This window comes from Strix aluco, chromosome 4 (assembly GCF_031877795.1).
Source record: "Strix aluco isolate bStrAlu1 chromosome 4, bStrAlu1.hap1, whole genome shotgun sequence".
Taxonomy (NCBI): domain Eukaryota; kingdom Metazoa; phylum Chordata; class Aves; order Strigiformes; family Strigidae; genus Strix; species Strix aluco.
The window spans coordinates 115971838-115994835 of NC_133934.1; the positions used below are offsets into that span (position 1 = coordinate 115971838).

General features: G+C 39.1%; 1 protein-coding gene across 1 annotated transcript; it reads left to right on the top strand.

The window, feature by feature from the left end:
• Nucleotides 1-5968: 5968 nt before the first annotated feature.
• BDKRB1 (bradykinin receptor B1) lies at nt 5969-7127 on the top strand. Its single transcript, XM_074821592.1, has one exon. The coding sequence runs from the start codon at nt 6042-6044 to the stop codon at nt 7125-7127; it is 1086 nt and encodes a 361-aa protein (XP_074677693.1). The 5' UTR covers nt 5969-6041.
• Nucleotides 7128-22998: the final 15871 nt, after the last annotated feature.

The window sequence follows — 22998 nt, forward strand, 5'->3', positions numbered from 1 at the left end:
TACCACAGTTGCTTCCATCTTCCCTTTTACCTGAGGCTGCCACATATTTTATTGAGACTTTGGCCACGCAGGTGGCTGACTCCACATTCAGTCCGATGGATGTGGCTGGGGAACATTGCCAGAGGAATGGCAAGAATAGCCAGGTGATATTTCTGGCCTGCAGTAGGTACGAGCAGGAATAATTCTCATCTTTTCACTGTCTAGTTTTTCAGGTTGATTAGTGACTTCACTTGAAATCCAAAATTAATGGTCTCAAAAGATGTTAGCACAAACAGCTGGTGCTTGTGGACAGGCCAAGATTGCTCTTTTTTAGGCAGGGTTTTGTGGACAAGTCAGGATCTTGGTTCAGGTCTCCAAATCCCCAAGCAGTACTTTAGCCACCAAACCCTCCTTTCACTCCATTCTTCCATCAGCACATTGTGGGTTCCCAGCCTATATTGACTCCTTCCATATCTTGCTGTTTCAGCCTCATTAAACTGTAGTTAGTACAGCTTGATTATTACTGCACTGTGATGCTACCAGGATCATTTATTAGGAATTGTAAATCACTGCACCAGGATTTAAGCTATCCCTAGCAACCACTGTCTATAGTATATGTAAAGGAATCCAACCAAGCTGAACAAAGAATTTTACATCATGAGATCACATCAAAAAGCTTTTCTCCTGTTCCAGAATAGATGAATAGTTATAGCAGATAACTGTATTGATTTGCAAACCATTTCAATAAAGAAAATCAAACTGTTAAATCATGCTGTTCCAAAAAGATACCTTGTTCAGATCATTAAACGTTCCAGGTACGTTGCAAGGAAGATTTTTAATGCCTGAACTGCTGAACCAAGAGCCAGAACTCTGCAGACCTTTTGGATTTCTGCCATTTGTCTACCATGTAGCGTGTGTAATAATTGAGCAAACAATCTTACCTCTGCCTTCATCACATCAACATATTTGTTTAATCTTTCTGAACAGAGAGGCTCAGTTAACGTTTGTAAATTCCTATGCAGCTCTAGAGAATGTGTACTTTTTGTGGGAAAGTCAACATAGACAGGGTGGCTGAAGATCATATAAGCTTAAAACATAAACTAATGTACTGTGAGTATCCCAAGTTGAAGGCACCAATAGACAGATATGTTTTAATCATGTATACACAGCAAAAACCTTTTAACTGTTGACTCTTATATAGATGTTTTTAAACTAATCCTTCACATTCCTTTAATTTGTGGTCCATTACATCTGTGCAAAATGTAAAAAGTTACGAAATCATTATATGCTTTCTACAGGTTGAAATGCAGACCCAAGTTGCAAAGAAATAATAAATTAAATTCCCTTTTTCTATAAAGTTATGGCTTCCTATGTGGACTTGTTCTAAGTTGTTTATGAGCTGGAGCTACAGCAGTGCCTATTCATTTCACTATTTCCACTAAATGTAGACTCCCAATTTTGAATGTCTCTCCACTCCTGAAAGAAGTTCTAAAGATGCCAATGAAAACCAACAGAAAATAAGAAACTAGATTTACAAAGAGGAGTTGGATTTGCAAAACAAGATTTTGATCTCATTTTGAAGTGATGAGTTTCATAAGACTATGCTATTTATCATATAAATTTTAGACACAGCTGCAGTTTTCTGTTCAGAGTCTCTGAGTAAATGTGAATGTTGGCGTCTCCTAGAGATTCATGTCCAAGCAAGGATGAATTCCAGATTTCTTATTCTTGCTCAAATGTTCTTCTTTATGGAGAAAATAACTTAAACACAGAAATGCATTAGCGTAAGCAAAGAGGAAGTTTTAGAAAGTCTGTGACGAAGATCTCCTGTTGTATTGCACTTACCTTAATGAGTCAGCGTGGGATGTGTTGTTTAGAGATTGGTCTTCTGTAGGTTATTAGGATTCCTTAGGTAACATGTAATTCAAAAATTGTTGTGTTTCAGATCTTCACTAAAACAAAATTTTTGATTAAGGTATTAAAAAAAACATTTTGGCAGAAGTGAAACATAACGTTATTTGAGATGTATTTTCTTATACTCTTTCATTTATTTAATAAAATAAATAAATGTCTAAATAGGATGCTGTTTAAATAGATGAAGTATTTATACATTTTAAATCTTCAAATTAAATGTTGGGTTCTTTAGAGTTTTCTCCAGTGTGATGGTGTTAATTGGAACAATTTTTCAAATTTTTCAATTTTACCAGTGTTTGCATAACGCTAAGTTAGTATCTTTTTAATGAATAAAAAGTTGGAATAAACGTATTTACCATGATGATAGGGAAGTTCATAATAAGATATCACCATGCAACCTCGCATGGCTTTTCATTTTTAATACACTTATCAAAGAATGTACACAGTTGAATAAGAGTTCAGTGACATGGTACATGTGTTAGGTAGGTAGCTAATGGGAAGAATGTTTTCATATAAGTAAATAATATTCCAGTCCCTTGATAATTTCTCACCTGATTTTAAAAAGTTGAAAACCCCTATTGTTTACACAGATATACTTGAGAGATTTGTATTTAAAATCTGAGATGCATCAGATACGATTTTTTAAAAAATATTGCTTTAATCAGAGGACAAGCAGAATGAAAAAGATTAAAATTTATAAACAACTAATCTTAGGCTACAAGGTCCCAGCAGGTAATCAGATAAAAAGAAAATTATTTGTGGGTGCAAGCCTGAGAAAATACAGCAGTCATCATGTGTTACAGAGAAGTAATGTTCACAGAGACTCACAGACACCTAGAGTGGCGTGCTAAAGAAATTGTTTTTCAAAAATGATGGAAAGGCTGACATGGGGTTTAGTGGGTCCACGTTTCAGCAGCCCTTCCCCTATACCTATTCTGCTTTAACCCCAGTTCCTTGTCACGGTCTCCCCCAGGCTGGCAGAGGAAAGAGCTCCCACCACTACAAAACCTAGTTCAAAGTTTGTCTTTGTGTGCATTGGCACTGAGAGAGCAGTCAGAGCTATTGATAAAATTGTCATTGTTACAGACATAGTTAATCATACAAAGGAACTTTTAATTGTCAAGGATCTGTAATTGAGAGCTTTACTTAGTGGTCACAGGAGGATAAAAGTGATGGCATATGGCTTATATGATTTCACAATGAGAACAAAACATTTCACATGCCTTGAAAATTACTACAGCTGACTTTTGGAGAAGTTAAAAAAAAAATAAATCCTGGGGCTTTCTTCCAAAACATAAGATCACACACATCGTACATGGCCAACAAAACACTCGGACAGAACTCAGACACTCAGTCGTGCCTCAGGATGTATCTTTGAATTCCCTCAGTAACCTCTGTACTGTTATTTACCAACTGCTACTGAATTTGAAACTTTGCCTAAATTGCCAGGAAGGACAAGGAGCAGGTATGTCTCTCTGTTTTTAATGTCTTACCTTTATTAAAATTATTTCACATACTTTTTATATTAAAAAAAAGTCTGTTGTGCTCTCAGTTCTGATCTGTGCAGTCTAGTAAGTTTCCCTTTCTTTTTCACTAACTGTGAAGGTCAGGATTAGTTCTCTTTATGTGTAAAAACATGATTAATTTTATAAAATTTCTTTATAGCTGAACATATTTAGCTGTTTGCAGAATTTTCTCTTTCAAAGTAATCTTTAGTTTTAAGATTGTTCCCAAAGTTGTACTTATTTAGTGTTTCCAGAATAGCACTATTCTAACCAGGCAATATATATTAATAGTAATAATGATGATAGATTCACTGTACATGGAAATCAATCAGAAAGCAGTTCAAAGCAGGAAAAATATGTCATTATTTGCATCAAGATGACTGGAATGAGTTAAGTACAGAAATTGAAAACCACTCATGTGGCTAATTGTCCATTAGCACTAAATACTTAAAAATACTTACAGAAGAAAATTGTCTTTGAAAAAGAAATGAAATTAAGCAACTGAAAATTAATTGCATTTTCTGTCAGGAGGACATCTAGAGCTCTAAGTTTATAAAAGGCTTGTGGCTTGTGGTAGTGCTCAGACACTGGCTAGTAGACTCTGAAGAAATTTTCCCCATGACAAACTCTACAGAAACTTCATGTACAATTACTAGGTGAACAAGAAGTCAGATTTAGCTGTGGCTAAAATCTAAGTTTCAATGGAAAGTAAATGTTCCTGTAGTTTTTAGTTTAGCCCATAATCAATAAATTCATGACTCCAGCCCAGAGATCACAAGAGTGGGCAAATTGACTGGCGTAAACTGATAGCAAGAAATCATTAGAAAATGGGCAAGCAAGGAAAATAAGCACTTCATTTCCCTCTATATTTAGTAAAAGTAATATTTCTATTTACAAAAGGAAATGTTTAACTGCTATCTTTCTCCTACAATATTTTTGACATATAATGTTACAGATTTTCTTCCATTACTCTCAGACCTTAACCAGCCTTCTGCTATAAAAAGGTTAGATTCCTGCTGTCTCACAGAGAGCCTCTTTGATGCTTATCAGCCATTTATTTGCTCTATATATCTCCTCTGAAGTTTTAGATCCTCTCCAGTTGTCTTAGCTTGCATGAGACTATCAGTGGACTAGATAACATTCAGAGTGTTTTGAGGGAAGGTGTTCAAAGCCAGTGAGATATTGTAACTTGGGTTGTACCCCAGCTCCCTGACAAGACCGCCAGCTTGAGTGAGTTTCTGAACTCAGATAAAACTTTGCTGCTCATTTAATTCTGCAATGATGAAAAATGTTCTGTGCATTAAATACCAAATTGTGTGATGTGAAATATTAGTACTTAATTCCTAGAGGCATCACAGAGATACGTGTTGCAAGCTGCTCAGATACAGACATCACTAAGGCTGTACATACATGTGAAAGAAATGAGCAGTGGTCCTAAATGCTTCCTTCAGAAACTCGCTCCTTAGCTGTCTCCTTGGCGTAAAAATACAGAAACTGAAAGAGCAGAGTTAAATAGCTATAGCAGAAAGTAAAAATTCAGGATGACTGATTGAAAAATATTGATTTTTTAAAATGCATTCTTTTTTATGATTGACATGCTCCACTTGGATATGAAATACTGAAATGGTAGTTGTCACCACAGGCTTAGTAATGTCTTCCCTACCATAACGATTCTGAGACTGAATGCCTGTAAAAAACACAATCCAGGCACTATAGTTGAGCATGACAACAGGAGAATAAAATCACCTCAGGAGGCAGCTCTGGCAGCCAGTGGAGGATAATGTTTTACCATGCTCTCATTCCTTCACAATCTCACATGGAGTTACCAGAGAGAAATAAAACTATTTCCAGTGCTATAAAAATCTAAATGCTTTGGAGGCTGGAGCTGCCTCTCTCCAGCTGAACTCAAATGAAATTTTTGAACTGGAGAAGAGTGCTGTGAACTTGGAGCTGCAGAAGCCTTCTCTTCAGGCAAGGTTTTAAGCATAAGATTTTAGAGGAGTCGATATTTTATTATTACAACTGCTGACGTTTGAGGGCAATAGGCTGTCTAATCTAACAGTAACTTTGAACGCAAAGTCCAGCATAGGAGGAACTGAGAGGGAACAAAAGGGTGCAAAATTAAGCAAACAAGTGATGCACGCAGAGAGTGAGTAGCTTTCCCAGCTCTGGGGAAACGGGCATCATCCTCCTGAAATTATACATAGCACAGAAAATAAGAGTAAGAGAAAGGGCAGGGAAGGGTGCAAAGCTAGCTTTGTGTCACCAGCATGAGCCCCATTACTCTCAGGGAGCTGGAATTTGCCTATGTCTGTTTCTGTCATCAGTCTGGAGGAGACATACAGAACTATTTACACTAAATTGGCACTTTCCTTCCTCTGTGTCACTTTAAACAATGGCAGCAAAGAGAGGAAATTTCTTAAGACGAAGTTCCATCCTTGCCAATATGGGAACATTACTCACCGTTGCACATATGAAGCATCTAGACTATAATAATCAGTGAGCACTAATAAAGAATTTCCAGCAGTTATATGTTTGTTGCACCACTGACGGGAGACAACTTCTGGAATTTTATGCTTCTTTTTTGCAGTCTCTTTCTCTCATTTCAAAGACATCTCCTGCTCACTTCAGAATTTTGAAAAAATGACTGAAACTCCTCTACTGAATGTTCCATCCTCAAACCTGAGTGCAAACATGAGCAACTCAACTATTTGCCTGGACTTGAATGACTGGTGGGAAATCGTGTACTATATAGTACCCAAGTACATTGACACCATCTGTGTTATTGGAATGCTTGGAAATGTGTTTGTTCTCTTCACTTATTCACTGCACAAGGACCCCCTGAAGATAGCTGAAATCTACCTTATGAACCTAGCTGTTGCTGATCTTATCTTCCTCATGTGCCTTCCTTTCTGGGCAGAGAACATCAGGAATGAATTTAACTGGCCCTTTGGCAATTTCCTTTGTCGCAGCACCAGTGCATCCATCAGCCTAAACATGTACACCAGCATCTACTTGCTAGTGGTAGTCAGCATGGATCGCTATTTCACTTTTGTTCATACCTTGAACCACAGAGGGATACGGAGCAAAACTATGGCCAAAAGGATCTGCTTGCTCACCTGGTTCTTTGGCATCCTTCTCAGCATCCCAACCTTTATGTTTCGGACTGTGAAACACTTTCCTCTGTGGAATATTTCAGCATGTGCTTTAGACTTCCCCACCCCATTGTGGATAACAGCTGAAAGCCTAGTATTCAACTTAGTAGGATTTGCATTGCCATCTACAGCAATCATCTTCCTTAATTTCTCTACTATTTGCTCCCTACAAAAAAACGCAAGAGAACGAAGAGCTCTCAGAACAAAGAGTTGCAAGGAGCACAAAGGCACAAAGGCTACCAGATTGATCTTTACAGTGGTACTGATATTTCTTTTGTGCTGGACTCCTTACCATTTTTTTGTATTCCTTGATATATTATATCAGATGGAAGTTATCAAAGGCTGCTTCTGGGGAGAACTGCTCAACTTTGGTGAGCAGTTTGGTTATACTCTGGCTACCACCAGCAGTTGCATTAACCCTGTCATTTACGTCTTTGTGGGGAAATACTTCAGGCAAAAGGCTTTAGAAGTTTTTTCACAATTTATTCCTTGTGGATTTCCTTTGAGCTGGGTATCGTTCAAAGAAAAGTCTTCATATTTCAACATGCTTCCAGTCAGAAGTAATTTAACCTAATGGTTCTTGGTTCCATCTTCATTTTGATATTACAACTTATTTCAAATAGCATTAAAAATGAATATGAATTGCACTGATCTGGCATTCACAGACTAAGCTAATTATTTATTAAAGTAATTCACTTGACTATTTGTCCTCATGTTTGCCTTTCTTTTTCTGTCATCCATCCAAATGCATAACATGTGATACCAGAATTTTATACCAAATTATCTAACCTGTCTTATCAATTATAAATGACTTGAAAGAAAAACTCTGACGAGGTTCAGAAGTCTGGTTTCTTTACAGAAAGCCATAAGCTGGCTGAAATTTTGCTGCATTGTATCTGTGATGACAACTACTATACCACCAATAACACTGTACATAAAATTATAACATGTATTACAGAGCAAATATGAGCTTAAACTTCAGCTGCTAGCTGTATTTAAGCAATTATAGAATAGGTCCAGTTATTTTTAACAATATTTTAAATGGTTTGCAATTTCATAGTAACATGGAAAATTTGAATAATTTTTTGTACATTTCAAATATATTCGGTGCATAAATATTGTACAAGACAATGTACCACAAAGAAAGTGTACAAAGCAACCCAGTATTCTTCTCAAAATCTGACTTTTTTTTTGATCCAGTAAAATGTTACACAATTGCTCATCAAGTACATAAAGATTATTTTCAATTTTTATATGTAAAAATATCAGTGATGGCCATTGATACTGTATTATTTTGGAATAGGTTTCATCTGAGGCAAATCCTTAGATACATGTTTATATTTTTATGAATCAAAATGAATAAATTGCATAACATCCCATTTTATGCCATAGTCTTGTTCTTTCTTATATTTATTATGTATTTTGTCTCTTTCCCTGTTTCTTTGGGGAAGAACAAATACATAGTTCTATGATTAAAAATCCTTGCTGCTACCAGAATATAAACTCTGGTAGTAGTAGTAATAGTAATAATGACATAACAATAATACACCAGAAAGGAAATAAAGAGAAGGAAACTTGTTTTCCACCACAGCCACATTGCAGAATAGACTGAAGACAACTGAGATATCTGTTCCCATAACTATAAAAGTATGTGTACATACAGACATGGAAGAAGACAACAGGAGATACAGTGCAGCCTGTTCAGCCAGAAAGATATTGAGTACAGGAAGGGACATACAAGCACATCATTTGTACAACAGTTTATTTAATTAGTTATTATAAAGCCTGCTCAGTCTTGTACTCACTGTACCAGTGCTGCATTTTCCACAGTTCTTTTTAGTGTCGCTGTTCTGAATATGGCATTAATCTCATTTAATTATAGAAATCTTCCTGTTCAACTTCATTGCAATAAGATTAATGTTAATTTTTAATGATTCCACCAAACTTTTTGAATCAACAGTGGAAGACTTCTGAAGAGTTAAAATTCTACCTTCTTGCAGTGATGGTTTAAGAATTAAGGGTGGATTAAGCCATCAGGGAGGAAAAAAATCACTCATAGCTTTATTAGTTTCACTCCTTCTGTCACAGGCATTTTTAAAATAAATGTCAGGGTTAGACATTAGCAGTAACAACAGCATGTAAAGTCCTCTGAATCATCTGAGATCAAAAAGTTAATTCCAGTCTACTGCAAACTGTTGCACATTGCATTTATTTAATGCATCCCCAGTTGAATCCTTAATTTAAAAAATTTTCCAAGCAGAGATATTTTCTGGGGGGAAAAAAAAGCTGAAATAATGGAAAAAAGTGTATAAACAGAAGTGCCATTTTCCGACTATGCATGGGGACCTTAAAAGGGAAAAATATCTCGTCTTGTCTGACTAACACTTGTCCATGTTATGCAATGTACACAAATAAAGGGAAAACATTCTTGAGCACTGGCATATTCAGGGTGTGAGCTAATAGATTGAAAATCAGTCTGAAATCTGAAATCAATGGAAAGTCTCCCATTTGTTTCAATGCGCAAGTGACGAGGGCTTTCATGGAAGTGCTGCTTCCATTTTACATGTGCACAGCTGCCAGGAAAAGCATCTGTAGTTTAACTACTGCTTTAAACTACTGAACAGGTTCCTGCAAATCAATAGATTTACTCTCCAATATGAATGTACATAAATTAAAGTATTTTTTATCCATGAAGTAAAAATTGATCAGCTTCTCTCATTACTGATTGTGTGAGCTGTATTAATATAGAAAAATATAAAGAGTAAATGCAATTTACTCCACAGCAAAGGCAGAATTCTATGTTTAATCAGAAATAATCCACTGCCCAGATACAGGGTGAAGAGTGAGAGACTAACAGTAGTTCAGCAGAAAAGGTTTCATAGATTAAAAGTTGAACATGACCCAGGAGTGCTATGTTGTTTCTGCCTGAAGGTGTCTATGACAGCAGGTAATGAACTTAAATTGTAGCAGAGGAGGCTCAGGATAAGCATTAATAAAAACCTTCTCTAGGTAAAGGTGGTGATAGCCTGCCTTGGAGAGAATCCAGCACCACAGCAATGGAAGCCTCCAAGACCACTTTAAGCAGCCATTTCTGGGGATGATATGAGTGTATTCAGTTCAGCCCCAGTACAGGACAGGGAGTTTATTGATGTGCATCTCTCCACTGACTCTTCTTCTTGTGGTCAATAAAGTTTCCTTTTTTTTTTGCACTTCAGGACTCTTCAGCTATCACTTTTCAATCAATACTGAAAGGTCAGCTTTGATAGCCAGTCAACCAGTACTGCCAGGCCATGTGTAATGCCCAGCTCAGTCTTAGTTTACAACACAGCCCTGCTAGCACTAGTGCAATAAAGTGATATTTAGATATATGGATAAAGAATAAAGATTCACTGAAACCACTCCCAAGAAATAATACAGCCTGGGTTTACATTTGCAGTATCAAAACATTTTGACAAGTTATTTCAATTTTACAAACTTTAACTGTAAAGGTAGGCAGTTCTCATAACAGATTCTGCCTTTAACAACAACAAAAACCAAAACGTAAGCCAAAACCAGCTGATCCATTTCCAAAACTGAAGCTAGAAGAAAAGACATTGATCACTAAAAATAAAGACAGAAACATTTTCAGAGATCCTCAGCCACATGAGCTTCTAGCCTGTTAGGAGTCATCTTCCTGGGAAGAGAGTTGTTTGTCATCCCTGTGAAAATCACACAAAATCAAGTAAAAATGTTTACTCTTAGATGGAAGAAAGCAGTCTGCATGCAGTACAGATGTGCTGGAGTTTTCAGCAGTCAGATCCCATTCTCACAGAGATGCTTAAACCCTCCACAGTTGCCTGTGACAGGGTTTCACAAGACACCTGGTCACAGAGCAACGGGACCCGCTTCACTGCCTGTGGGTGACTGTGGGCCAAGGGCAGTGGATGTCAAGGAAGCTGCTTGCTCATGGTTCTAGTGAGCTTGTTGGTGCACTCCCAGCAGCAGGAAAGGAACAAGTGACAAAAGCTGTGCCAGATCGCAGGACCAGAATCAGACTGGGGAAATGGGGCTGTGGCTGGAGGTTCATGGTGAACAGAGAAATATCTGACTGGAGAATGGGAGTCAAGAAATGGAGGAAAAGAATGAGAGGAGAGAAGAAAGCAACTACCAGTGTCTCTATCAGCCACTTTCCAATGCAGGAGCGTGTGGAGGAGCAGGGAGGTCACATCGACCAAAAGAAATCATTGAGGGAGGAGAGGAGACAGGAACTGGCTGCACCACGAGACACAGCAGGAACCAGTGAGTATGTGAAGGAGAAACAGCTGTGACAAGGAACTGGTAAAGAGCTGGGACCTCCTGGGCAAGGAGGCCAGAACAAAATGTAGAAAAGGGAAGAAGAGGCAGATGCCTCAGGATGGGACCTGGGATATTTTGTTCTCTTAAAAAAAAAAAAACAACCAATCAACCAAACAAAAAAGACCCCACCAAACACTAAAAGAAATTTGAGTTTATAAAATCAAGCATACAAAGGCCAGGAAATGTTTGACCTAAGACTGTCCCTGAAATCTCAGTGTGGCCTCCTTTAGTGTATGAGTTGTAGTACAGTCTTATATGACTAAGCTTTGAATTTCCAACATTGCAACTTAACCACTTCTGATTTAGTTTGTGTCACTCTGCCTTATGTGGGAGAAAAACACACTTACATAAACCAAACAGTACCCTCAAGGAACTAAATCATCAATCCTCCGTATTAAATAAAAAAATCAGTATTGATAATATACATCCTGCCTTGAATTTTACAGATAGAAATCTTTAAAACAACATATAATTAAACTTAAAAATCTGCCACAGTGAGATTATAATCTTATATAATCATTAATATATAATATAATAATTTATATAATATATAAATAATCATAACCAAAAAGATTAGAAGACATTCTAAAATAAGAGCAATTAGGAAGAATTTTGTCATCTGCACAAATGTAGGAAGGAACATCCCCCTTTCCCTGTAACACAATAGAATGCCTAACAAACAGTAGACACCACCCTTGGTCACTGGAAAGAAGGGCTCAAAACAACCTCATCATAGAAGAGTAAGGAATGGCTTTGGGTCCATCAGGAGGGCAGGAGGAGGGTAGAACTGGGGATTCAAAAAAATCTTCCTCTGTCATCTCGGGGCACATAAAGAATAGCTGGAAACACATGTTCCCCAGGCTGGACCATGCAAGAGCAGCTTTTTTTTTTTTCCTAAGGCTTGAAGACAAAACAAGTCCATCTGAAGAGCATGCCAGCTCATCTTAGTTACTCTGGTGTTTTAGCTGGTTGTTTGAGTTTTCAGTAGTTGCTGTTCGTTGCCAAGACTGTTATTTCACACATGACTGAGGGTAAAATCCTGAGTATCTTTCCCAGCCTGTTGCCCTAGATGAGGGACCTGCCCCCTTTTTCCCTAGCCTCAACCAATAGAGAGCCCTTGTAACTAGTATGTTTCTTCCTGGTGGAGAATAGCCATGGACCCATTTAGTCACAGGTGTCACACCCTACTTTAATTCTCCAGAACACACTGCATTGCAAATACCCATCACACTGAGCAAGAGAAAGTGTTAGCAAAGCTCTGCTCCAAAGGAAGAGTGAACACCTCCTTTCTTTCCTTTTTTGTTGCTGTTGCAAAACGGGGATGGTCTTGCTGGATGAGTTCACTCTGCAGGTGCTCACAAAGAACCAGGATTTGACCCATTCTTGAGTTTCACCGTTATTATTAAGCATGGCTTGAACAGATCCAGCTGCCTCTCAGGGTCAATGATAGAATGGTTTGGGTTGGAAGGGACCTTAAAGATCATCTAGCTCTAACCCCCCTGCCAAGGGCAGAGACACCTTCCACTAGATCAAGTTGCTAAAAACCCTGTCCAACCTGACCTGGAACACTGCCAGGGAGGGGGCAGCTGCAACTTCTCTGGGGAACCTCTTCCAGTGTCTCACCACCCTCACAGTAAAGAATTTCTTCCTTATATCTAATCTAAGTCTACCCTCTTTCAGCTTAAAACCATTACGCCTCATCCTACCACTACACTCACTGATAGAGTCCCTCCCCAGCGTTCCTGTAGTGCCCTTTAAGTACTGGAGGGCTGCTATAAGGTCTCCCCGGAGTCTTCTCTTCTCCAGGCTGAACAACCCAACTCTCTCAGCCTGTCCTCGCAGGGGAGGTACTCCAGCTCCCTGATCATCTTTGTGGCCCTCCTCCAATTCGTGGGCAGCAATACATCATACTGCCTCATGTGAATGGTAAAAGGAGAGAAGCCTGCTTCAGCACTCTGCTTTCTCAGTTTCTGGTAGGAGAACCATATCCACACAACCTACTATGACCATGCTGTTGCCACAAATACAATAACTCTTGTGCCATCAAGCAATGGTCATGAGGGGTTATTAAATGACATGACATAGTAAAAAGGGATCAATGAATTCAAAACTTCCTACTTTTAAAGCAAATGTGTGGCTGGTGGCAGTACATTCTACAGGAAAACACCTTAGGAAGCAGAAAACCCTCTTCTGACAGCTTAATGTTGTGCACTGCAGGTTTGTTCCAACAAAATCTTCACTGCCTGCTAGCGATATTTTCTTTCAGGAGCTGAGGCATATTCTCCATCAACACTCTAATCTATAGCTACAGCTGGGAGAGATGTTCTCCTCTGGGAAGTAATTCACACACAAAAAAGTTCACATTTGGTTTCATGCATTGCTATTTATCTTTTTCAACTCCTGCACAACAAATCTCCAGCCACACATTAGGAATTAAATCAGCCACCACTATTTCCCACAGGTAGAGCTGGAGTAAGTCTTATATCCATCATACAAAACTAACTCAACAGATAAACTGCAAGGTTCAAATCCTGAAAAACTTTTCAAGTTGTCCCAGTATCTTTTTGATGTATAGCCAAATGTTCATGTCAGGTAGCTATGGAGTGAGAAATGTTCATCAGTCAGGACTGGGAGGAGGATAAGTAGAAATATTTAATCTGCAGCCTCAAGCACTCCTTATCTGAGTGACAGAACTGTTCTATGAATAACAGGTTAGAGGCCAAAACCTCGCCACATGTACATCACAGTAAATAGAAATTAGTGGAGCTATACCTATTTGTACCAGCCAAAAGGCTAGTTCTGAACAGAAATAGTGCCTACCATTACACCATTTTAAAGTTACTATAATTTTTTAATTTAAAAGAATTGCATCAGTGTAAAGCTAGCATAATAAGCAATAGTCTGTCTCTTATTTTTAAATTAAGCTCAGTTATGAAAAGGATAGATAAATTGCAAAAGAAAGCCAAGACTTGATACTAAATTTAATAAATGGAAAAGCAGCTAAGACATTTTCAAGAAGGAGAAAACCAAGAAAATTTAAAGATCAGGCTGCTTATTCTGCAAAAGTTTAGTCCGTCTCAAGAAGCACTGAGCCTCTGAGTGAGGCCTCTAGCCAAGAGTTAGCAATCTAACTCTTATCTGCTGGTTGTGTGTCAGCTTCCTGGCGTGGATGCCAGTAATTCATAAGGCAAATCATACAGAGCAAGAACACAAAATCTCTCTGACGTGGCAAGTGGTAGTCAGACAATGGGTACAATACATCTGATGGAAATTAACACCCTACAAATATCCTTATGTTTTAGGCATTATTGTGGATAAACAGTAATCTACTGGAATAGTCAAAATTATTTGTGAGAAGATGTTATGATGATTAGCACAGTTTTGTCTCCTTCTGTCTTGCCTCAGACATTTGGATGTGATGGGTTGCCAAGCACCGCTGGGTCGGCTAAATACAGTTCTGCAACTGTAAGAAAACTGCTTTGTGTAGTGTCATCAACTATATATCCAGGCAAACTTTCTTCTTCCCAGTGTATGGGAGAAAAAGAATACTCTGCTTTGTTTGGCAGCTACTTCAGAGCTGTTAAATAATACCTCATCACTAGCAGGCTATCATGGAAAAGGTTATCATTGCCCTATTAACAGAAGAGGGGATTAATAATGGCAGAAGATTAATGCAACAAACTGAACTACAGATATATAGGAACATATGTAGATTGCCATTTGTCAAGGGTATCAAAATCCCTACAGCCAGTTCATGACTTGATAATAGAGACAGAGAAGCATATTCAAGCTAATGGGAAAATACCTAGCAGAAGCAAGTTCCAGAAAAGAAAAAGTCTTTCTTTTATCAAAGGACTTCTAGGTGTGCATACTACTGAAGCTTCGAACATCCTAAACTTCAAGGCAATTCTTTGTTAAATTGTCACTGCAGATGCTCAGTGATGCATTAAAGACATACACTTTCCTTCCACACATGGCCTTATTCACACCAAGACTTAGCATCTTTTCTTAGGCCTACCCAATACATGCACTTTAGTAGCCCAAGAGTAGAGGATAGTGGTCTAACTACAGTCAGACAACTATGTACAACCAGTGCCTCAACTCCCTGAAACTACAGAGCACCAGCTGTGATCCCTACTCAGCCCTTCTGGCTTTCTGCAGCAACTGTATTAGCAGCACTCAGCTGACCTTGAAGGCTTGCTTTCAGCAGTAAGATTGTGGTCAAAAGAATTCCAATGACTAAGGCACAAGTGTGCTTTTTGAGAGACAGTTTCAGTTCTTATCTCTGCTACAGCTTTTTTAAAAAAAAATCTTGGAGAAATCCTTCATTTCCATAATTATTTCTAAAATAGCCTTGCTAAACTGGACATCTGATTGCTCTGGTTTCCAGAGGCCTGTTGGAAACCAGCACCTTTCAGATGTCAGTAATTCACCTTACCTGCTGAAGGCGTGCTGCATTCATGCTGCTTAGAAATCCCATTTGCTCCGAGGCTCAGTGGTATCAGAATGTCTCCAAGGAGCCTGCAAGAAACAGCATCAGGCAGACAAGGGAGCCCCCCTCACTGTGGGGGCAGATGGGGTAGTTTGGTATCTGGGGATCTATTTGCAGCCTTGTAGGCTGCTGTAAGCTCTACGTGCAGCCTAGGTTTGCTCTTAAAGGTACCAACAGTCACCCCAGAGGTGAACCCTAGACCAAACAGTATAGCCAAAAAGGTACTTTTGTTTTGAGGTTACTGTGATCAGCCCCACAGATTGCAGGGTCACTGTCACCAATATGTTTCAGGTCACCATCAATAGAATAAGGCTTACAGATTTCACAGATGTCTTGTGACACCTAAAAATAAAACAGGCGTATGATATTCAGATACTATAATAACAGAAGATATCAAGTATTTAATCTAGACTATAAAAGCCAAAATTCTACCTTATTGCTTATGGGCACAATACATGTCTTGCTGGTTGTTGCATCCTCAGAGGGGGCTGCATTGCTGTTGTTTTCCTTCCCATGTATTGGATGGTTTGTATTTACTTGTAAAATATTAGCTAAATAAAAGAAGCAATCATACCTTTTACTGTGAAAATAACCATTTACTTGGAATAGCAGGACAAAAAACTGTTAGAATTAATCATATCTCATCTTTGATGTTATGGGAAAAATCAAATATCCTTCAAGTACACTGCGTGTTATCCAAATAAGAAGTCCTCTAAACAGCATATGATGTCCCTGAGAAGCTACACAAAAGTACCACTGATTGGTCACTTTAAAAGGAATAGTCCACGGAGAAAACATGTAAACCAAGGGCATGGTTTCAGTAGAATAAAATTAGATGTGTGATGTTAGACCTGCATTGTTCTTCCTGCCTTGCTCTGCTTTGTTTCCAGGCATTCTACACAACCCATCCTGTTTATTCAGATGAGCTGTGAAGGATTTGAAAGAGTTATTTTGGGATACTGTCCCAGACTTTTGGGATACTGATGTGAAACACAACTTCCTTCATGCATTGGATTCTTTGGTCTTTTTTTCAAATTCTAACTACTCAGACTAATATTACTGGAGTTATCTTGTGCCTTGATTTTAGTGAAACACTTCCTTTACCAATTCAGTAGATCATTTTCTGATGCGTTGGACAATACTGTATCCAGTTGTGTTGTGGGAGACGTATCTGAAGTCCCTGGTCACTGGTGGAGGTAGACCCCGCAGGAGTAGACAGTGGCAGATGATGCCCTTCAGCAGGGCTCCTCAGTCCAGCCCCACAGCCTCTCTCCTGCCCCATCATCAGGAGCACCATGCAGAGCCATCCATGTTTAGCATGTGCTGGCCCAGAGCAGGAGAGCCCCTGCAACTCTGCAGTAAGGTGCTAATCTAGTGGCAGAGAACTGGAAGACAGGAACCAACAGTACAGTACAAATGTGATGGACTAATCAAACCATCTTCCTTTTAAGAAACACCATCTTCCTAGATGTCCAAAATATCTTCTTTTTGCCACACAAGCCAACCGGGAAATACCTTTGTTTGCCCAAGGTTATTGCTATATGAAGTGACATTTTCTGTACATCTTTCAGGAATAAATAAGACAGCAAGAAACACTCAGCTCTCTGAACTGAGATGCACACAGTTCCCTGTACGTTCTTCTATGGTATGAGGAGAAAGACTGAACAGCTCTGATGCTATTAGTCCAACTTAGAGTACGGTTAGTAAGACTTACTGAGCATTAACGATAAACTCATTCCACAACACTATGTTACAGGAAAAATATCTATTTTGAGAAATATGAGTGTATGTTATCAGAAGCTGTAAGAAAAAAACCAACACAGTTCCTTTTAGAAAAAGAGCAATAGAAATACGAGAAAGTCTTAGTCACTCTAACTGAAGACAGTTTTGTACTCATGAAAAAATTCTGGTGTGATAATTTTAAAATATAGCATCATTTTTTACTGTCCTCTGCTGTAAGTTTTTATTGAGTTATATGCTATACCTTAATCATGCACACTATAAAGAGTCAAATAATTGCTTTCCTTTTCCTAGAGATTGTCTTATTTGTACAATTTTAAGTATTATTAATGTGAAGGTTATTTCTGAGAGATACTTTTTGGTATTCAGCTTATCCAAGTTCACTTCTATACTTCCTTAGGTGATAGAAAAAGCTATGACATGAGAAAGACTTCACTGGCACAGCAAAGAAATTAGACAACCAACTCCATCCAAAAATAAAGCAGCAGTAAATATACAGAACATATTAATGAAATTCTCTATCATAAGCAGCTACTACACATGTGGTCCAAAAGATGTATATCTTATAAGTAAAGCACTTGGAAAGGTCATGTTTGGTAATGGAGACAAAGGTAAAGGACAGCAAAATGGTTCAATGTCTGGGAAATGACATGTGTGTCATGGAAGGGAAGGTTAAATGAGTCATAGCTTGGCTGCGAGACCCAGGGGCTGTTGGTAGTGGGCAAATCACTTCTGTCAATATGGGCTGCTCCATCTGACATTGGGTCAACAACTGTATCTCCTTGGTGAAAGAAGCCAAAAAAGTAAACAGCAAGTCAGAAAACTAGAGGAGATGCCCTCTCTTGTCAGTCTAGGCATTGAGAGAGACAGCAGGAAAAAGACTGTGTGGCCATAATTATATACAGTCATGTAATCAGAAATCATCCTCACATCACAAACCCATTAAGGGCAGTAAATGAAGGTAGGGCAGACAATGGAGGTTGTTGCATTTGCTTTCTTTCTGCCATCTGACTTTTCAGTGTTATTTGCATTATTTTGCTATAAATAGTTTCTGAATATATGTATAAATATGGAACTAAGTACCATATTTTTTAGTGTTTAATAATCCATTTCTTCTTCTAAAGGAAAACGGGGAGAAGCTACAGTGCTCTGCAATACAAATATTCTCTAATTCATGAGGTCTGAAAAACATCAAATCACTGTTTGCAATATTCTAGGGCATTAACTCTTCCTCCCTCCACATATACATTACCATAAAAACACTAAATTTCTCTTCCAGAAAATTTGTTTCCAGTAACTTCTAACATAACTGACTGCAATTACTGTCTGATACTGACTTATAGCAAGATTTATTGGTTTGATTAGAGTTGGTGAACTCTTTCTAGACAGGCATTTTATTTGAAAAATACAGCCACTTTTTTTCCTCAAAAAAAAAATCTACAGAATGAACGTGCTTTATGTGTTTTAAATGTTCATTATCTGAAATTATGCAGCAGATGGTATATATTGCAGCATACTAAAGAATGGTTAACTGTTTATTCTTGCCGTGGCAGTTTCAGCTGCTTATTTTCAGTGTGGACAGCTATCCAAAACACCTACTTTCATTTATCCTCCGTCACCCAGGAAACTTTCAGACCCGTTAAGAAGAGCCTCACACACTTTTTGGCAGGAGCACACTCCCACTGGAGTAATCAGGTCACTTCTTTCAAACTGGCTTGTGAACAAAGTTTTGCTGCCAGAAATGTTGGGGGGTGGGGGAAGGAATATGGGAAAGAAAAGGTGGTTCTTTTGCTTTGCTGAAGACCATGCTTTGCTGGATTAGTAGCAGCCCCTGAAGCTGCTCTGCCTCTGTGATTCAGCTGGACGCTTCTGCTGGAACCTGGCCAGGTTTCTTCTGCTCGACCTTGTTGGAGGAACTTCTCTATCCCCACTGGGTCTGCAGACATGGAAATGAATTGAGAGTTTTTGCACCAGCGCTTACCAAACTGGAGGAGACCTTCCCAAGAGACTAGTAAAAAAAGTGGCAAGCTGCACACACAGTGCTGCATTGTTTCCCAAAGCACCCTCAGCGTAGTTCTACCAGTGGCTGCTATTGTGGGCTATTAAAATATTGACACTGATTAGGGATTTTTGTTGAAATGCATCTCTCTTCATTCTCAAGGGAAGGCCATGTCTCATATTCTGCTTGCTGCTATGCACAGCTTACAGTGCTGTTTCCAAGTGTGTCTCAGAAAGACTAATGATGTTTACAGTGCTTCATACACATTTAGACACAATATTTTCATGATAATCACATCTAGAATTCACACCACCCTGTTAGATGGCCTTCTCTGAGCAGAAGAAGAAATATCTGCTAGTGAAAATGGTAAAACAATATAGAGCTTCATGAATGGCTGATTTCTCTACACCTCTTTAAATTGCAGTTGCAATTTACACAATTCCAATTCATAATATGTATAACAGAATTTCAAAATATATCACAGCAGGTCTCTGGTGATGAAGCATGGCCCACTGCTGTAGAACCCTGTGCAAGGAGCATTGATTCATAGCAATTTTTGACCTCTGTGAACAGACAAGCTAGACATACTGTGTGCACCGCCACTGTGTGCATGCTCGTACTGGGAAGGCTATGGGAGCTGTGTCATGCCTCTCCCTCCTGCCCAGTCCTCCTAAACATTGGCACTGCCCAGTGTAGCATGTGTTCACTGAATTAAAGGGTGCAACAGGGCCAACATAGCATCCTTGTCCAATCCCAATTCTTTGCACACCTTCATATAAATCACAATACACACAGGCTGATACTGCAGAGACTCTGCCAGCTTAGATTAGAAGCTGGTAGTATAACACACAATAATGCCTTAGGGCAAGCCAAGTCCCCAGCAACATATGCACTAACGAAACCATCACCAGAACTGCCTATCTCAGCAGAGAAACCACCAGCAGATTCTATATGGAACACACCATTAGAGTTAATGCACCTGAAAGAAAAATGAAGGGAAATTGCACATAAGCAGCAAAATGGAGGGACCAGAAATGGGATTCAGTATTGGCCAGATGAAGCTGGAACTCCCTGACCCATTCCAATCATTAAATTGCTTCACTGTCCTTGATGACCTCTATTAGGGAAAAACACTGAAGCATCAGACAGCTCCCAGCATGACCTGCTTTGTTAGACAGTCCTTGTCAGAGAGGTCAACCAACCCGCTTGCTCACCCATCTCTCATTTGGTTTGAAGGAGGACTGAAGGGCAAGACAAAGAAATTTTCCTGAAAGGTAATATTTGCAGTACAGAGGCAATTGTTGGTGATGGGTATAAGCATATCAGGGAATTACAGCATGCATATTTTTCTTCAAGAGTAGATGAAAGCTCTTACTCCTCCATTTCTCGGCTACTGCAATTCCTTTCCAGTTACAACCAATTTTGGTTGCTTTAATTGTTCAGAAAGACTTGACCTAGTAGCCAGGCAGTAAACACCTGCAATCCATCTCTGTCCTCTGAAAAACATCTGTATTGCCCCCTTTAACTCTCTACTTCCTGAGAAACTTCTGGCATTATTACTTAGGCCCATAAATGTAGAGCAGAGCTCTGTTAAAACACAGAAATTAAAATTCAAAGCAGAAGCTTATGATTCAAAGCAAGGTGTGCTATCTCAAAGCTACTTGCTTATCAACCCTAGCCCTTTGAAAGGCATGATAGTGCTTTTATCTATCATATACTGTCCAGTAAACACTTTAAGATTTGTGGATGTCAAGGGATCCTTACTATGCCTATTTCTTTTCACAGATGCAGCAGTCAACGTGATATTGCTATGTGCCAACAAGGTATTGTGCCACTGTGCTGAAATTCAAACAACTGGTGCAAGATGTCTTGAATGCATTCCAAGTAACCAAGGATATTATTGCCTTCCTAAGGGTGAAGTTACAATGTTGTCAACTCCTCAGAAAAGGAGGAATATCATCAGCAACATTTGAGCTGCTTCAGGGACAACAGCAGTATACCATAAATGAACCACAGAAGAAAGTCTGTGCTTTATATATGTGCATCTGAGGACTCAAGAGATGGGACAGAGGGAAGCAGAAAGACTGAGTGCATGAGTGCACAGGAGGGAGGAGCTGGGGGATTGAGAACTACTAAGGATATATGCTAGCTGACATGGTAACAGCAAAGGATTAATGTCCTTCCTGCAGAAACATGTCCAGAAATAGTGTTGCCAAGAGACAGAGGTAGGAAGGTCTGTCAACAGCTGAAGAAGCTCCTAATGATACTTATACAGAATTTTGTTGTAACCTAAACTGTTTTGCATGACTTTTGCTAAGTGCATATTTTGTATGAGGCAAATACTTCAAATTGTTTAGTTTAAATATTTTCTCCCTCTTCACAGGTAAAAGATGAAGAAAGCACGCTGCCAAATGCAATGTTAGTAATCTTCTGAAATCTCAGCATCTTGCTTTATAATTATTCTGTAACCATAGGCAGGTTGCTTCCAAGCAGTGTGCACCTATGTTTAAAGTTCACATTACAGACAGTGCTTGACTACCCTCACAGTAAAAAAAAAGTTTTTTACATTCAGATGGAATTTCATGTGTTTCAATCTTCATCCCTTGCTTCTTGTTCTGTCACTGGGCACCACTGAGAAGAGTCTGGCTTTCTCATCTTCATTACCTCCCATTAGGTATTTATGCATGTTGATAAGATCCCCCCTGAGACTTCTCCAGGCTGAACAGTCCCAGCTCTCTCAGCTGTTTCTCATAGGAGAGATGCTCCAGTCCTTTAATCATCTTAGCATGTGATGATTATGTGCTGGACTAGCTCCAGTAAGTCCATACTTTCTTATACTGGGGACTCCAGACCTGGATTCAGCATACCAGATGTGGCCTTGCTAGTGCTGAGAAGAAAGGAAAGATCACTTCCCTCGACCCAAGAATTTAAACAGTCCTTATACATGCACTGGGTCACAAATAGAGAAGAAAAAGTAAAATATAACTATAAATGGACAAATATGGCATTGCAACAGAGAGGGTGGAGAACCAACAGTTCTTAGATATTTTAGTTATCATACAAGAAACAACAACATCAAGGCTGAGAAAGGCACACTACTGAACTAGAGTACAGTTTTTTCCTAAGTCATTCTCCTGGAACCTGGAAAACTACGTTTAGGTCTCTATCTCAGATGAAGCAGAAGACATGTAAACATGTGGCATGTCTAACCCAAGAGCTAGCAGGTAGAAGAGCTCTTTCCTTGGGCTATTCCACCCTGGTTTCTCTGGCTTTTTCTGGTGAGGAATGCTACACTGGGCGGTTTAGGTGCAGGACCCCTGGCCTGTGGCTCCCAGCAGAATTTAGGATCAAGATATTGACCCAAAAGTTTGACTCTGCCAAGGGTTGTGTGATTCTGCCAGTTCACTGACAGACTTGCAGATGTCCATGGGATTTTTAACAACAGAAATTTAATGACCTATACAATTAGATAGCAAAACAATATCAGAGACAGTGGTACATATACATAGACATCATGAACCTAAATGCCAAATTGTCCCTGTTGTTAATCTGTTCTCTAGCCAATTGTCATGGTTTAAGACCAGAGAAAAACTGAGCACCATGCAGCTGCTCTCTCACTCCTCCCCCCTCAGGGATGGGGAGGATAAAATAAAACAAAAGGCTTGGAGATCGAGATAAAGATAGAGAGGGATGATTCACCCATTATGGTCATGGGCAAAAGACAGACTCATTAGGAGAAGAAAAAGAATATTGATTTCATTTGAACACCATGACCACCAACACTAATTTACCAATCAAACAGAGTAGGACAGTGAGAAATAGAACTGCATCTTAAAAACACCTTTCCCCCTCCCCTCTCTTCTTCCCATGCTCAGCTTT

What these genes read in the sequence shown, in the direction of transcription:
- BDKRB1 (XM_074821592.1), top strand. Translation starts at nt 6,042, where the DNA reads ATGACTGAAACTCCTCTACTGAATGTTCCATCCTCAAACCTGAGTGCA.